General features: G+C 44.0%; 1 protein-coding gene across 1 annotated transcript; it reads right to left on the bottom strand.

Moving 5' to 3' along the window:
• Nucleotides 1–2: 2 nt before the first annotated feature.
• On the bottom strand, nt 3–13,753 carry efna1a (ephrin-A1a). The gene is made up of 5 exons (XM_053334454.1): nt 13,589–13,753; nt 2,489–2,784; nt 1,908–1,973; nt 1,683–1,784; nt 3–1,566 (listed from the first exon to the last, which is right to left on the bottom strand). The coding sequence occupies exons 1-5, from the start codon at nt 13,684–13,686 to the stop codon at nt 1,439–1,441; spliced, it is 690 nt and encodes a 229-aa protein (XP_053190429.1). The 5' UTR covers nt 13,687–13,753; the 3' UTR covers nt 3–1,438.
• Nucleotides 13,754–14,680: the final 927 nt, after the last annotated feature.

A 14,680-nucleotide genomic window follows, 5' to 3' on the forward strand; every position in this document is an offset into this window, starting at 1 on the left:
AGGATTCAGATAAAAAAAAAGACTGACTTCAACGGTAGTCATACACTGTTGTGCTTTGTTGTTCAAGCCAGTCTGTCAGGTGAAGATGCGCTTGGCAACTTGGTTTGATGCCGTGTCGTGTCTATTGTGAACTGATTACAAGAATTTTTCCAAATAACAGTGATCATTATTCTGAACAGCTGATTACTTTGCTGTGTGTTTAGATGTATACACTTGTTTTCCAACTGGAAATCGAATGGAAAGCACAATGATACACAAGGGTTTGGGGTCCTGTTGTAATTAAAGATTTGATACCAGCTCTTCATGTCGGACAGTTTATCCAATACAGGGGCAAGATCCAACAAACAGAGAAGTCCAGCGTCTCTGTGGTAAACACAACATCTCAGTGTTTGCTTTTGGCAGAAATACATTTTGTCTTATCGCTCTTTCAATCAATCGCTCCCTAGCTCGCGCATGTTATCTTACTCACACCGTAACACACATATCTTCCCTTTCACACAAGCACTAAGTCTACTAGGAGAGAAAAAAAGCTCTCTCCATTGCCAACGGTAAACATTTCATTTTGTGAGCACATGGTATATACAGTAAAACGTCTCAGCTGCAATGTTATAAATTATCTTCACAGAATGTACATATAACAGTTCAATGTAGTGTGTCTGTCATGTGTTACACAGCGTCTGATGTCAGTGTGTGCATGTGTGTGTTTGTGTGCAGTACTCTTGTGGAGTGTATGTTGGCGTCTTTTTACTGTGCAGTAATAGTGCTACAGTATTTAAGCACATGGTCGAGTTTGCAAAGGAATGGTAGTCATGAGAACAGCCTCCATGTCTGTCATTGCTACATTTGAGAAAGTAATCACTTGGGACATCAATGCCACTCAATACCATTACAATAACAATACAACAAATAGTACACAATACTCAAGGGTGGAATAGTGTACAAGTTGGAGAGATGACTGATCTTTGGCTCAAAAGGTAGTAGATTACTTTAAAATGTGGATTTATTCCGGATAATTTTATATTTTATAGAATTCAACCAGAGCTTGTGTGTTTGTTCTTGATTGTTCTTCGGCCAGGTTCGCCTCCTCTTCAGCTTCTTCATTTTTTCTTGAGGGGTTATCATCCAAACAGGTTCATGTTGTGTTTTTTTGTTGTTGAAAAAAGCCCCAAACATTACAAATCAAGGAGAGCTTGATCATTCCAAGCAAAAATACTGTCACCTTTTGAAAATTAAGACGAAGCGCACATACTTCGTCTTAAATGAGCACATTTAGTGCAAGTGAGTCCATCTGTACTTTACAGGCTTCAAATGTCTCGCCCTGTGGCCAGCACTGGGCATGGAAAACTGTCTTTTTGAGTCAGTGGTTTCTTCCCCACGGACTGTCTTCATTGTAGTCCCTGAAAAAATTGTCTGCGAACAGCAGTTCTTTCATGTGCTCTCAGTGCAACAATAGCAGTAATGAAAATGGGACTAGCAATGAGAGAATTGAGAGAGATGTAGCGGCCACTGCAGAGTTTGTCCGCACACTCTTCTGGACCTCTGGCAGGCTCACCACCGGGTCATCTGCTTGAAGATGGGAGATAAAGAAAACACATTAGTACCACATATTTACACCCCAAAGTAAAGCTGGATTGTTTTAAGGTCAGGGATAATTAGAAAGGACACAGGGTTGGTCAACATACCTGCAGGCAGTCTGTTGGACGGGTTGTGAACCCCACCCCCACCCCCAGCTCCAACTCCTGTCCCACCTGTGCCTCCTTTAGCCACTCTGGCCTCTTGTGAGCCTGAGAGAAAAGAAAAGAAAAATGCCATCAATTATTCTGCTTGGGTCTTAGAATAGTTTAAAACGATTGTTATTGACTGATTGTGCTGCTCTCCTTCTTGGAGAGGAGGGTGGTGAGACTCACCGTCAGCAGCTACTACGTCCACCCTAAGCCTGAGGCACTCCTGTCCATGGTGGTGTAACGGTTTGGCTACAGGAAAGAGGGAAGAAACAACACAGGCGTTAACATCCTAACTAATGCACTTATCCTCCTCTGGCCACTTAATCCACCTTCATGCATGCACACACACGCACACGCACACACACACACACACACACACACACACAAAGAGAGGCACACAAACACTTGGCAACAGACTGACACAGGCACAAAGCTTTAGGAAGCCATCTGTGACCAGACGAAGTGTGTCTTGTCCTGCCGTTTATCTAATTACAGCCATGGTCAGGGTGACAACATTGCTTGCTCTTTGTGGTTACACTCTAGCAGAGTAAGTATGCATAAACTTGGCAAAATAAGCCGACACCCCAGTTTGTGCCCATGTGAAGTTTCACAGAGCTGTCCAACAAACTCATATCAGGGTCAGCGGACAAACAAACCAAACCCACAGCACTTTGCCCTTGTAGGTAGTTTTATTTCAAATATTTGCACTACTGCCTGGCAAACACAGTGACAGATCTGAAAAAAAAATCTGTAGTGACACTTACAGATATAATAGTAGCTTTCTCCTTGGCGGAACTCCTTCCCGAGAGTAAATGGAGTAAAACGCTGGAACTTTTCGGAGAACTTCTCAGGGGCATGAGGAGCAAATGGATGGCCGCACTCCCAGCGCATCTGGTCATAAGACTGGGGCTTGCAGGATTCATAGTCCTCGCGCTCCACCATATAGAGCACGTATCGCTCGGCATCTAGCAACGGCACCTCACCCTGAGGGTAATGGGGGCACACGATGTCCAGGTAGTCATTGAGCTTCACCTCCACAGCGTAGTCGTCCCATACAAACCTGCGGGGGGGAGGCAGAGGAGGACAGTTAGGAAAGTGGCAGGAGACTGATAACCATGGTTATAGTGTCGGAGCGGTAATAAATATAAGCCTCAAAACCTGTGATTATATATTGATCGGCTACACGCCAGTGTACAACAGGGAAATCAGAGGAAAGACTGAGGGGCCTGGGAATGAGAGATTCAGAGCAGGATAAAGAGAGTGTTTCTTGTAAGAAGATATATGTGTGTGTCGGAGTGGAATGAAGAGGGAAAACGCAATAAGGGGAAGAATGATCTGCAGAGAACATGTGCATAAATATGGATGAACGTGAGGCCACTGTAGCTGCTGCCGCTTGCAGCTGTGTTGAGAGTTAGCACTGAGTGTACATTGATCCTGTATCCCTCAGGAGCTAGATGATGTTTACTAAAAAACATTAGCAGTCAGTTAGCCTGTCAAGACAGGAGATGAGTATTGACATCTGCAGGGCTACACACACCCACACACCCACACACACACACACACACCCACACCCACACAAGCTGAATACATAATGACAAATTCACCTTAACAGGAGCAGAAAAACATGCGCACACACCTTGGTTTACTCAAGATAGGGAAATGGATAAAAATAAAGGTCAGACATGTTTTAACCCATACATTAATGCCAGAAAGAGACTGACAAATGCAACATGAGTCTGGTGACGGCCTGTAACTGTCTCCCACCACACTCCCTCTCATTACAAATACAGAGGGAGACGAGAGACAGTCAGACTGTCTGCCTCCCTTCATCCCTCCCTTCACTCCTCCACCCTCTTTATGATGGTCTTTAAGTAAACAAAACTTCCTCCCTCTCTTCTCTAACCTAGGTCAAAGAGTGACCACTGAAAACCTCTCAGTGTTTTAATTTGTTTAAATGTCCACACACAGGAATTTCAAAGTCAATTGTTGCTGAACTCTGAGGCAGGTTAAATTGACCTTATCCCAACTGCCAATTATTCCTTGCCCCTCTGTTTTTTTCTTGCAGAGATATTATGAGTTTATCTCCAGGGAATTACCACTAAAGGTATTTCAGCTTTGTCCCCTTCCCCCTGACTGCTCCAGGGGCTGCTCACAGCTAATGCTCTCTTCTCAGCCAAAGCCATCTATCACCAGCCCGGTGTGGTAGCTGGCCGCTAGCAATACACACAAACGCACACTAACTTCCCAGTAATTCCCATCTATCAACAACCTAAAGCAGTAGCTACCTACTATTTGCACCCACCGAACCCACACACACACACACACACACACACACACACACACACACACAGACAGACAGACAGAGACACACACGCATCTCCTCCCCCGGTACTAAGTTCCCCAGCGATGCCTATCAGTTTACCGTCTCCTACTGTTCTGTATCACCAGGGGTTCCCTGAGAATGGATGAAATTTGACTGACTTAAATATTTTCACAACACACACTGAGAATGTGTGTCTAATATAGGGTTTTGTTGCTTTTGCAATGAATACATGCACGGTTCGTCAGGCTTTCAACAGTCCAAAACGAGGCAGCCAGTGTGAGTCAAGTTACTTACTGCTATTTAACTGTGGCTTTTTTTAAAGATAATTTGGGTTTTTCTGCCTTTATTTGAGGATCAGTGTTGCAACAGAGGAAACAAGGAGAGAGAGGGGTGTGACTGGTAACAATGGTGAATGTTGCAGTTATATGGTATGTGCCTTAAGCATTAGGCCACCACAGCACCCAAATCAACAGATCTTAAAAGGACTTTTCAGCTGCCCACAGGGTACCAAACTGACTCCCTTAGTCCCCCCAAAATCTTGCAGTAAAGGGCATTTCTTTCAACAAGTTAACTTTTCTTTGAGAACTCTGGCATTTTCTCGTAAAACACCCCAAATGTAACAAGTAGCATTTGGGGAGTTTGTGTTTGTGTGACAAGGTCCATATGTGTGACTAACGATCAAAGTGCACAGACGCAGGCCCCTGTCGCTCATTAGCTGGTGTTGTTGTTTGTTGCCAGGGGTCTCCCCTGGTACCCCCTGGCAACAGGATAGACGCTGTGGCTCCAAACTCCGGGACCCGACTCCTGCTCCCTATCTGGTCCCCTCCCCCTCGTCCTTTTACCCCTCTCCGCTTGACTGCATTCCCTCAATACTGATGACCAGATTAGCCAGCCACACCATTACAACAGCAACATGGGTCTGTTAGGAAACAAGCACCTTTTTAGTATACTGATGGAACTTCCATCTAACTGTGGTGATAACAGCATGCTCCAGCCAACTTTGGAGGGGGGGGGGGTGTCTAACAATTATCATTTTGCCATGGTCCAGACAGCTTAGTGCTTATCTGCAGTTTGCCTGCCATGCTCTGTTTACCAGATTGGCGGTAAAGTGTTTTTTCCCCCTGCAACTTCCAATTCCAGTCGAATCGATAGCACTATTGAACAAACACTGTTGTCTGCTTTTTCCTGACAGTTATCATCTCCCTGCAAATACTGAAAACACACACAAACAAACTCCCTATACCCAATCCTTTCCTCTCTTCTCTGAGCCCTGATTACAAACTGGTTGTGGTATGGTCCCAATGTGTTCATCAAAAGAGGGTTGAAGGGGGGTGCAATTAAACACAAAAAAGGGTATTAAAGTTGCCCTGGAGGGGGTTAATTATGCCCTCCTGCTCCCCACTTCCCAGCCCCTTTAGGCTGAGAGAGTTTGGGGGGAGACAGAGGGCATGAAAAGCGTGGGCGGGGGTAGGCAGGGGGGGTCAAAGGGCTTGAGCTGGGAATAGCTTTTGAAGTTTCTCTCAGTAAAAGTTTCTATGTGAGTGCTACAGTTGCTTTATCAATGCCACTGTTTCATACAGTGTCTCTATTCACAATCTGCCTGCGCTGATGGAATACTTCACTTAGCAGACAGAACAGAGGCTGAATACACACCCGGGGAGGCTGGCTAGCGCCTTTTATTAATGGCAAATTGTTTTAATTATCTGCTGCCTTTTGTTTCCCTCTAACGCCCCAGCATTGAAACGTTCCACATCATCAGCTTAATTAACTGATTGGAGTAACGCACTTCAAAGAGAACATCGGCCTATGTGTGAAAAGGTTTAGCTAACAAAGTCAAGTCATGCCACCTTCATTTTGGCAGACACAATCCTCTTTCTCTCTGTCTTCCTCAGTGTGTGTCCCTTGTTATTTTCCCCTTCCAGACCGTTTCTCTTGACGTGTCAATGGGCTGTCTTTTTTTGTTCACATTGTTTATCCCTGGATGCTCTCTTTTAATGAAAGTGACGCTTAGAGCTTCAGCAGTATGGAGTTGCTGCTGTTTTGTCTACTTAAGGATGATTTGTGGAACTATGGCAGATATGCAGCTAAGACTGTGCGCGTGTGTGTTAGTCTAAGCCCGAGACATTTAAATGTGTTATTGTTTGTGTCTGAGGTCTGTGTGTGTGCGATGTGTCTATAGAGCTCTAAGGAATCTGGGAGTGTGTTTCAGTCATGATAAGGTGGATAATGAATGCCAGTAATGAACGGCGATGATAGCAGTGTGGGAATGTCAAGTGGTCAAATCCGTGAGTGTGTGTGTATGCTAGCGTGCAATCTGGTGAAAAAAAGACTACAGACTGTCCCAGACACTCGTCCTCCTCTCCTAAGAAGGAATTCCTGATTTATTGGAGCCTCTTCAGGAGCAGGAGTCTAATCTCTTTTCTTTAATCTCTGTTGCTAGCGTTTTGCTTTCTTGTCCACCTCTGCCCCCCTCCTTTCATCCATCCATCACCCTCTCATCTCTGTACTCTATCGCCCTGTGGAATGCTGGACCTTTGAGGCGAAGAAGGTGCACCGTGGATCAAAGGTCGGACTATTGCCAAGTCAGCGCTGGAGAATTTTATACATGGACAGTCAGCAAGAAGTGCCTTTCTAACTTGCCTTTCTATACACGGGTGCCATGACAAGAAATACTCTCTTGAAAGATCGATTCAGATCTATTTTAGTCCGTAGAGGCTGTTGTAGGATGAACTACTCATATCTGACCAGACTAGAAGAGCTCAAGTCTACTTAACCTCTCAAAAGGTGAAGATCTGTCTCTCAAGGGCCCAAACAGTTACACTAACCACATTAGCATGATTATTTTCATCCCATGTTTTTACACACGCCACTAATGTGACATAAAAGGTGACTGGCCTATGTCACGGATGAGTGAACCGGAATGTGGGGACCACCTAATCGGCTCGTCCAAGCCTGGATTACTGGGTGGAGCAGAGGCTGAGCTCGGGTCCATTCATCAGCACCAGACCCTGCTTAATACAGGGGCTTAGAGCAGGCCTAGAGCAGGGGCCGAGGGGCTGGGTACAGAGTAAGGGGTGAGACACCCCCCCCCCTATTGTTCTCACACAGAGAAGGGGTATTACTCCTTTACACTGGAGTTGTGTAGTTCAAAAAGAGACACACTGACTATGTATGTGTGTGTGTGTAAGTGTGTGTACATGATTGCAGAGGGGAAAGTGAGAGGTGTTAACAGAATAATGAAAGACACTGGACTCCAGGGAGCTGTTTCTTTTAAGATATATCTGTAAAAGCTTTGTAACTCCACGAGGGAGGTAGCATATCAGAGAGAAGTGAAACCTTTCTGAGGTGTATTATGAGCTTAGTTAAGCAGGCATAGTTAATGTTATTGCTCAAAACTCTTTTTTTGTTTCATCTTTTTGTCTCTACATCCATCAATGTCAGCCCCTCCCACTCTCTGTCCTTCTTTCATCACTCAATAAGCAAACCAGATCCTCATGTCAACTCTGTCCCTCCCCCACCTCAGACTTGCTGAACCAATCACAACCTGTCCTAGTGGTATTCCAAATATGCAACTTTTTGACCCACGGTTTGCAGAGGCGAGCACAATGCTGCATGGTTATGTCGAGGGTTGTCATAGAAACAAATATGGTCCAACTCTTTTAACATAATATTCCAGCCTTCATTCTTTGTGTGACTTTCTGTCATCCATCTCAATCAGCTTTCTCTGTCTGTCATTCAACCTTTGTCTGTCCGGATCATTGGTCATTCTGCCAACGTTCTTGGCTGAACTAGTTGAGCTCCTTTTGCCGCTGAGCAAAGCGACAAAGCTTTAAGTCCGGCAGAGAAAAATAATTGGCTGACTCCACTGAACTATGGTGGCTTAGATGAATACATATGCTCTTTCCAACTGTCTCACACTGTCCCCAGAGCCATTTGTATCTTATATGGGCCAGAACATAAAGGTCACCGCTGACATCACATTTCTCAGGGGGCAAATACCTGTACAAGAAAATCGATTTTGCTGAATTGATTTCCACAAAATAAAATTTTCAAGCTCAGTGTTTTTTTTCCTGCAAATACAGTCTGGGCTTATAGCTTAATGAATTCAATGGGGAATTTATAATATGTGAGTACAAGTCACAGTTGTTACATAATTTATTTAATGTAGCAGTAGTAGCAGCTCTTGCTTACAGATATCTAGTAGTAATAATGGTAATAATAAAACTGGCCTCTAGGGGGTAGCAGCTTTTACAGCAGGGACACTAAATCCAGCCATCCAACAAACAGGACAAAAAAAAAGGAACAAAACAAAAGTTACACAATGACCCTTATTTACACAACAAAACAAACACAATGGTTCATTTCCAGAGATAATATCTGACTCTTGCTGCCTAATTCTTCCTCATTCAAGCACATATATACTGAAAGTCACCACAGCTAGACAAATAAGTCTGGAGGACACACGCACACACACTCTATCTCACCCTCACACACACACCATGAGAGAGAAAGTTCAGGCTCCATTTGTAATTGTACTATAATCATACATCTGTTTACTAGTGGAGCCCTTCTTCTTCTGTGTTTCTACGTGGGACTGAACAGTTGTAAAGCAGTGCAGAGAGCAGAAGAGGAGCAGGGTGGGAAGGAGCACGGGAAGTCTGCTGTGAAGATAAGGAAGAGGCATGAGGATGGGCAGGGGGCAGAGAAATGCTGGTGGGGTTGACTGGGGGTGACACTGATCAGAGGAGAACCCTAAACAAAGACAAGCAGAGATTTGACAGCAGGGAAGATGGGCGAGGCGGATCCTAAATCTTCCTTGAGGCTTGACAGTTGTACATGCCTCATAAAATCAATTAATCACTTTTAATCACTGCTAATGTACTTATTCTCGCTGCCGGAGTTGAAACGTGTTTATTTCTCATACAAGCCTGGGAAATTTAATCAGCTCCTGAGTCCAGACTTTTATGGTCTTGCGTGTGTTAAGTGTGTGAGAACTGTATTGTTTATTGTGTAGACAGGATACGCTGTTTTCCCGGGAAAAGACGTAGCCAGGAAGTGCAGCACTTCACAGGGGAACACACAGCAGACAGCGTGCAGACTTTGGTAACGCCAAGCAGGCAGTCTACGGGAAGTTAAAACCTTTGGACTGATTCACTATCTAATGTGGCCAATAAAACAAGGCCTCCTACTACTGACACTGCAACAACAAGTGGGAATATTGAACAAGATGAGTTTTTGGGAAAAAAAATGCTGGCTCTCGTCAATATGGTCCGCGAGGTAAAGTCTTCTTACAAACGATTACAGACTGTAAAGATAGGAAACGTCACACACTTCAATGATCATTGAGCCTATAAGAGGCGATTACCATCCGTTTGTCAATCTCTCAGAGTATTTTACCCCAGATTGAATTCACCAGACAGATTACAAGGCCAGATTAAGGGTGGTAGGATGGGAGAGGGACAGACAATGCGAGAGAAAGATGGAGATGGACTTAGGAATTTACTGAAGAGAATGCCCACCGAGGGGGAGGGGTGGTGTGGTGGGTTTAGAACGAAGGCCGGATTGTGAAGTGAAGTGGGAAACCTGGATGTTTTTCAAGGAAAGTAGCTCCAGTTCAGATTACTTGGAAATTGCATAAATCCCTTATCTATTGCATCCACCTAATCATACCCGCTGATGTGACCACCCGATCTTATCTTTCGTCTCTTTAAAACATGCATGCGCCCACATGCACGGAGGGAAAATGCTCACGTACACCTTCTTATACCTTTGTTTTCTTTCTTTTTTTGGGCCATTTAATCCCTGTCCTTTCAGTGCTTTCATGAGTTCTCAGACTGGCTCTACCACCTCCACTACTTCAGCAAGACACTCAAGATGACAGAAGAATATACGGACAGACATGTGAAAAGACCAGGAAGAGGAGAGAGAAAAAAGAAGCAGGTTTGCTGGGAAGACTAGAGTGGCTTTTCAGAGGGAGGTAGAAGGAGGAAGCTTTAAGCAAGAGAGCTCAGAGGGAGGAAAAAAAAAGCGTGAAGGAAAGGGCAAAGTGCCTTGTGACGGATCGCCATGGGTGCCAAGAATGATAAAAAAATTCCACACCTCTTAGAATGCTTCCCTCCTTCCCCCGTTCTCAGAGAGCCAGAGTTGGAGGTGAGGAAATAATAGACTGAAAAGGGACAGCTTGTAAAGTTGAGATAAAAGCTGGTGAAGGAGCGAAGGGGACCCAAAAACAGGAGGGGGAAGAATGAGAGTTTCCCAGAGGCAGAGCCACGGCCGTGTGAAGAAGGGCTGGCCTGAGTGGCAGCCAGTATTCAGGGACCACCGCCGTGACAGAATGACTGACAGATTGATAGAGGCCGTGCCACTTCATCACATAGTGAACTCTGACCCTCAATCGGTCACACCAGTTACTATTCTCTTTCTATTGCTCACCGTGAAGACCATTCCCCAATTTGTATGGGAAGCACCACAAAACACCCATATTGACTGGATAAATACCAAGAAAATCCTTCATGTGGGTGAAACATACCTTAAATAACTCCCTCATTTGAGCTAACACAGCACAAAAAACATATTCAGCCAAATAAATTAAAGAACTGAGCCAGCAGTGGTGGGCGAAAAGAAATCTGTAAGCTTATTTTGTGGCTTTTCCTAAAATTAAATGAGCTCATTAGAAAGGCATAGTACAACAAGGCTTCAGAGTAAGAAGGGATTAAGTCAAAAATGTGTTATGATGACAGAAAGGGTGACGATGATGATGGTAAAATAAACAGTGGCTCAAACAGATGTGAGTGTGTGTGTGTGTGTGTGTGTGTGTGTGTGTGTGTGTGTGTGTGTGTGTGTGAGCCAGCCATGAAACAGTTAACAGATTCACAAAAACTCGAGACCACAGAACCAAGTTGGAAAAGGGAACCTGGCCAAGAAGAGGGGGAGGGATGTGCTAGAGAGAGGGAGAGACAGGTACAAAGCAGAGGAGGAGGAGGTGGAGGAGGAGGGGGCGGCGGTGGTAGTGGAGGTGGTCTACTCATGCTCTGTCAGCAGGGAGAAAAGAGAAAGGGGAGAAAGAAGCAGTGAATGAGCAGATTATTGCCTCACATTGGAGGTGAGTAGTCCAGTGGACTCTGGGGACAATGTTAACATCAATTATAACACATGTGCGTTTGACTGGGTTAATGTGTATCAGAGTGTGTGAGTGACTCAGGTCTTGCGGTGTTGAAGATGTGAGGGCTCACACATATACTGACACTCCACTCACAAAAGACACGTACACACACTGGCATGCTGGGATCCTAGCTGACTGGGCACACTGGTGAGCCTCTTTCTGGGAATCAAGCCGTGTGGGTGATTAAGCTGTTGCTAATCAGACACAAAGGTTCACTCTTTTGACAGATTTTCCTGACAAGGAAAGGTCATAAAGTGCTAAAAAAGACAGGAATAGATTCAGTCATGCTGAAACAAAGTAGTCGTTAAAGTACAGGCAGATACGACCTTGGGAGTCGGCAGGGCCCCCGGCACACACATAGCTACACAAATTAGTGGTGAGCAGGGAAACAGAACAGTGCATGTATATGTATGAGTCTGTTGCTAAATCCCTCAACAAACACACAGATTAGAAGGAAATGAGGCTGCACCACATGGACCAAAGTGATCAATCTGAGATCAATGAGATTGATGACAGCTTTTCGACCCATGGGGATGGAACAATAAACTCAGGGCTCGAAATAAAATCTCATGAGAGAGATGGACGTCAACACACTGTATCAAGTAACAGGTCAAAGGGGAAAGCAGATTGCTGGAAATAATGAAAGAACCAAATGAAAACATCTTGGAAACTCTGTGCTTTTTCTGCGAATACAGGATTAAGAGTAGCCAAAGGCAGAGATTTAGCACAGTCATCCGGAAAAAAATAGCAAGTGCAAACGGACGGATTACGGAATATCAACGACCACTGTCGTTCCATGGCAGGGTCACAATGAAACGCCTTTCCATCTGGGACTTCATTCTGATTTTCAGTGAAAGACTTTGTCTCTGTAATTATGGCCTTTCTGAGAACAGTAAATGCAGAACTTTCAACCACAGGGAAGATCAGGAGGGACACAATTGAAGATTGTGAGAGAATAAACGAATATCTGAGTGTTTACACAGCAGAGTGTGTGAACCCAACATTGATTGATTTAGATGGCGTTACTTGCTGATTGAGTAGATGTCTGCCAGGAGTCTCTGTTTGTGCTTGCCTGCCTGCGTGTGTACCTGGGTGTGGGTTGCATGAAGAAGTTGTGGGTGCATGAAGAAGTTCATTTGTGGCATGTAAACCTAACCCCGCTCATACTCCGAGCCATTTCACCCCAGCCATCATCAACCATAATTCTAATTGACCCCCACTTATTCCCGAATGGCCCCTAACCTTGACAATTTGAGCTCCAATTTCTCCTCCCTGAGCAATCCATCTCTCTCCCACAGCGTGACCTACTGGGCAGGCCTCAAGTTACCTCCTCTGTCTCTGTCATACACCATTAATACTCGTCTTACCACCTGAAATATGAACACCCTTATGTCTCCCTGACAGCCACGTAAACCCCATGCGATATCTCTTGATTTAGGGGATACAGTAACCTCCCACTCCACACAGAGGTTAGGACACTGTCAGATGGAGAGGATATTGCAACAGATATTTCAACATGTATGGCTGTGAGTCAGACCTGGAAAAGCAAGACAAAAAATACAACCCTTCCCAGGGAAAACTTTAAGCAATCCTCTGTAGGATTCCACCTCATGAATAGAGCACCAACATGACAGAAAAGAGCTCAGATTTGCTCATTTTTAACAGTGTTGTGTCAAGGCACAACATTCCATTTCTGCTGCAAGTGGTTCTGTAAATAACTTAACTTAGAAAAATGTAAAAAAGGAACACATGTACAAAATACTTTAAATAATGAGATGCATTCACAGAGCAGGCCTTTAAATGTCCAAAAATGAAAACCCGAGCAACACAAAAAGGAAATCACCATCTTTTCCTGCATTACTCTTTTCACAAACCCCCCCACCTTCACCCATTTAAAGCAGCTTTCTTCCCTCCAAAGTACGAGCTGTCTAACTAGCTCACTGTCAGCACAGAAAGATAAATAGATGGCATAACCTGATATAACTAATCCCGTTCCAAAGGTACACAGATTGCGAAACGGATTAAATCTGAACAGGTTAGACAAAGTATTACAGGTAAAAAGCATAACAGTAACAACAGGTTTGAGCCCAGTGGGGGGGAGGAGGGGGGCTCTCAACCGTTTTGCATTATCATGACAACAGCAGCCAGTTGCTTCCATCACAAATTCATCACAACAACCTCGTTGAATATGCATGAGTTGCAACTATTCAAATGCAATATGGATCCTAATGATCTAATCTGCGCTGAGAATATGGGTAAAGTTTACTTATATTTGAGATGCCAAATAGTCAGTCATTGATTGATGAACAAAATAACGCGAGGTTTGGTTCAAGTGCACAAAATTAAAATGTAAAAACAAATATGAGAGCAGATATTTACTTTGGGTTGGTGCTGTTCCAGTAGACGCTGTGTCGCTCCGCTGAAGCAAACCAGGCGCAGACGCTCACAACGAAGCCCACAATCCAAACCAAATCCATGGTGGAGAGGAGTGGAGGCGTACAGGGGGGGGAAGACACACAACTCAGGTAGATTGTGCAAAAAGAAAAAAAAAAAGAAAAAGAAAACTTTGCCGAAAAAATGGCTGCGCAACCGGAGACTGCACGCACAAAAATAAACAATTTACGCGTGTACCTCTTAAAGAAAAAAAAAGCAAGTAGATTGGTAGGGGGATGAGAACTGTGAAGAGATCAGGTTAGCCCAACAAATCCGTAGTGAATGAAAGCTTGAGCTGCGTGGAGGCTGGTTTTGTGAAACGCCCACAGCCGTGAGCCCCGCCTCGTGTACCACAGGAGACCAATCAGAGGGCTGTCCGAGAGACGCGAGGGGGTTTTCTCTGGATGTACTTTACTGTATGTTTACGTATTGTAATTGCAACTCCAAAGAGTGCAGTTTGTCTGCATAAACCCACAACAAAACATTTAAAAATATTTTCCCAATTTCTATGACAACATTTTTACGGTATCACGCTCATATGCATGATGATGTGTTATACTGAATATATTAGTATTTAGTTTTTTTCTTCTATTTTTTTTTACCGTTCTTGCCTATGCTTGTTTCATCTTTCCTGTAAAGTCACACGTTAAGGAATGTAAAGGTCATACAATAGCTACAGTTATAAACCATATTGAAAGTCATTCCCTTTAATATTTTGCAGATAATGTTTAAATACTTTAAGTAGCACCAAATCATTTAATTTGTTCATAATTTTATCTATATATTTAAATTTAAGATATCTTGTTTTTAAGTAAACTAAACATTTTCGATGTATTTGCAAACATACTCTATTGTTAAAGTTTAATCTGCATCAGTCTCCTACAAGGGAAAGACAAGAAATGTGGACAAATGACAAAAAATGTAATCCAATCCAATAAAACAACAGAATATAGACTTAAATAAACAGCTCTGGCACAGTACCAACACACAGTGGCCTGAATACAAGTGTCCCAACAGTATTGAGCACAGGGGGTGGCA

This window comes from Scomber japonicus, chromosome 15 (genome assembly GCF_027409825.1).
Source record: "Scomber japonicus isolate fScoJap1 chromosome 15, fScoJap1.pri, whole genome shotgun sequence".
NCBI lineage: Eukaryota > Metazoa > Chordata > Actinopteri > Scombriformes > Scombridae > Scomber > Scomber japonicus.